This window comes from Buceros rhinoceros, unplaced genomic scaffold (genome assembly GCF_000710305.1).
Source record: "Buceros rhinoceros silvestris isolate BGI_N320 unplaced genomic scaffold, ASM71030v1 scaffold35162, whole genome shotgun sequence".
In the NCBI taxonomy this organism is placed as follows: Eukaryota; Metazoa; Chordata; class Aves; order Bucerotiformes; family Bucerotidae; genus Buceros; species Buceros rhinoceros.
The window spans coordinates 1-2689 of record NW_010401231.1 but is presented as its reverse complement, the minus strand read 5'-3'; the positions used below and the strand labels follow the sequence as shown (position 1 = coordinate 2689).

The 2689-nt window shown below is 56.1% G+C and overlaps 1 protein-coding gene across 1 annotated transcript; it reads right to left on the bottom strand.

Moving 5' to 3' along the window:
* Positions 1-2678, bottom strand: COPS7A (COP9 signalosome subunit 7A; the record flags this gene model as incomplete). The annotated part of the gene is made up of 6 exons (XM_010132204.1): positions 1-258; positions 590-741; positions 1064-1169; positions 1645-1847; positions 1926-2014; positions 2582-2678. Coding segments are annotated over 6 exons (687 nt in total), but the record flags the coding sequence as incomplete, so codon positions are not given.
* Between the last annotated feature and the right edge of the window lie 11 nt (positions 2679-2689).

Here is a 2689-nt window from a genome sequence, read left to right as displayed (position 1 = left end):
GCAACGCACACCACTGGAAGCTTAGAGTGTGAAATGTCGTGGTGAAAAGGAGGGAGACACGCTGCCTGGGAAGTCAGTGAAGAGGATAAGAAAGAGAACAAACATGCAGGAGATTAGTTGGCAAGATGGATCTCAGCAGCACCACACTCGGGACCCTTGCTACCCTTCCATCCCCCAATCTCTTCCTCTCGCCCTTCCAGCTGTGAAGGGAGATCCAGCTAGTTTGATTTAGACCAAATCTTCGCACTGCCCCGGAGCCTGTGGAGAGGGGAAAAAAAAACAATTTCAGAGTGGACATTTAGGCTCATCCCTGAACTTCCTTTTCTAACCGCACGCAGCGAAGAGCAGCAAACGTTCTTCGCCAAAGGAGAACACAAGGAAGGCTTATGAACTCAGGTCAAGAGACACAGGGATTCCCTCTCAAGCCAGCAGGAGAGAAGCTCCGCTAGGACTGCACCTCTGTCTACGCCTCCTGTCCAGGGAGCAGACTCCCGCAGTCAGGAACCTCACTGCTCCGGGACAGGGCTCCCCCTCGCTTCCCCTGCCGAGCAGACGCACAGTGGCTCTGTTCGCGGCGCCCACTCCTCACCCTTTGGCTTTGGACGTTTTCTTGCTCGCCTGGCGCTGGTTCGTGCCAGGGGCCGGCTCCCTGAGCTCTGTTAGGTGCTGTTCTGGGTCTTGGGACGTGGCTGCTGCGGCGGCTGCTGTTGTCACTTTAATGGTTTTCTTCAGGTTTGCCACCTGCAACAGCAGAAAAGCAAGAACCACGGAATTTCCCAAGGTTTTTAGTTTGGTTGGGGGGGGTTAGGTTTTGCTTAGTTTGTTCTGCTTCTTTTTTAAAGCAAGCCCTGCAATAAAGAGCCACAAGCTCAGGTCAAACAAAGGAGCTAACAGCTGTCCAGACTCCTGCTCCGCAGAGAAGCAGGAGGCTGCTTTAGGCACAGCCTCCCGGGTGGTCTGGGCTAGGGAAAGGGTAATGCCTTCCCCAAGCAAACACCGTAACGACTACGGTGACAGTTATTTTACGGCGGGGAGACGAGCTGCTCCCTCCTTGGCCACTCACCTCGCTCTCTATCTGCTGCTTAAGTGCCAGCTGTTGCTCTTTGTGCTGGTTGGCCCGGCTAACCTGTTCCTCGATGCTTGACAAGACAACCTCGCAGCCCTGGCACCTGAAAAGACAACACAGAACTGAAGAGGCCAGGTAATTCCCACAGCACAGAAAGAAATGTGGAAGATGCCAGATTTCAACTCCAGAGGCCAAAAGACCAGAAGGTGACAGCGACACCAGGCAGGGAAGACACAGGAGCAGGAGTTCAGAGTAAGAACGTGGTGACATTATTACCTGGGAGGGGGACAAATAACAACGCAACGCTAGGTTAGGAACTACAGAGAGATGCTCAGAAAGCCTCCTGCCATCAGCCAGGATGGAGCGGAAGTTGCTGTGACTTCATCACCCCTCCCGCAATCAGCAGGGGAATTGGGAGTATTCTTTCTGGAAAATCGCTTTCCACTGGAGTACGGGAAAGGGGATCGCGTAGGCCACCCCACAGCAGCACCCTGCAGCGACACACAGCACATGCGGGGAGGCCACTGGCCACTCCTGCAACCTCTCTGGGGTGTTAGTATTGGGGGCTTCCTCCTCACCACTCCTGCAATGTGCGGGTGATGGTGCTTAGCTCCTCCCTCCGGATGTCCCTCCCAATGCTGTAATCCACCTCCAGGCGCTGGTTCCGCTGATCCAGGCTCCCTCGCAGCACGTCTGCATACACAGCCTCTATCACCAGGTCCTCCAGCTGCCGGACGTTCTTCAGCTGTAACTGCTCCAGCAGCACCGAGTAGGGGATGCACTATGGAAACACGACTATGGTAACTAGCATGAGGTAATCTCAGTGGAAGGAGAACCTGGGGAAAAATAGGGCCACTACCTTGATCTTGGCAGCCAGGGTGACGACTGACAGATGCCTCAGTTTGTTCTTCTGAGCCTCTGTCAAGGGAGGGAGGTTTGCTGCTTCAGCTATTGTCAGGGAAAAAGCACAGGGTAGAAGAATTTACGCCTCATTTTCCAGCCCTGCACAGAAGCACCTGCACCATACCCATTTCTCAAAGCGTCTGTGCACCAATCCCCCAAAGAATGCTGCGTCTTGCCAAGCCATTCTCATTACCTCTCATCTGAAAAGACATGTTCGGAGCAGCCTTTCCTCCCCTCAGCCTCAAGTCATCCCCTCTAGCTGCCCTGTGCCTTATTTATGCAGGTCTGCACTGCCCAGTGGGTACCCAAGTCTTTCCCCTCACCCCTCAAAAAGGCCTTAGCAAGGTGTTCTTGGAAATTCCCCATGCAGCTGGCAAACGGCAGCATGGACCGTCAGCTACTCCCGCGGTCTCGGCCCTAAACCACCTTCGGGGACCTGTCAGGGCACAGTGACCAAGGCACGGCTCTTTCTGCAAAGGGGGGCACTCTGGGCGAGGGTTTACAAGGGCTCGGGGCTCCGCCACGTTTTGGACACCGAGGTGCCGCCACCCCCGGGATGGGAAGGGCCCCCGAACCGCGCTGCGCTCCCGCTGCCGCGGGGCCCGGCCTCACCCAGGTAGTCCGCGTAGGTGCCGTAGGCGAAGATGGTCAGCAGACGGAAGACGGGGGAGAACTCGCTGTCGGCCAGCTGCGGGGACACAGCGTCAGGCCCCGCCGCCC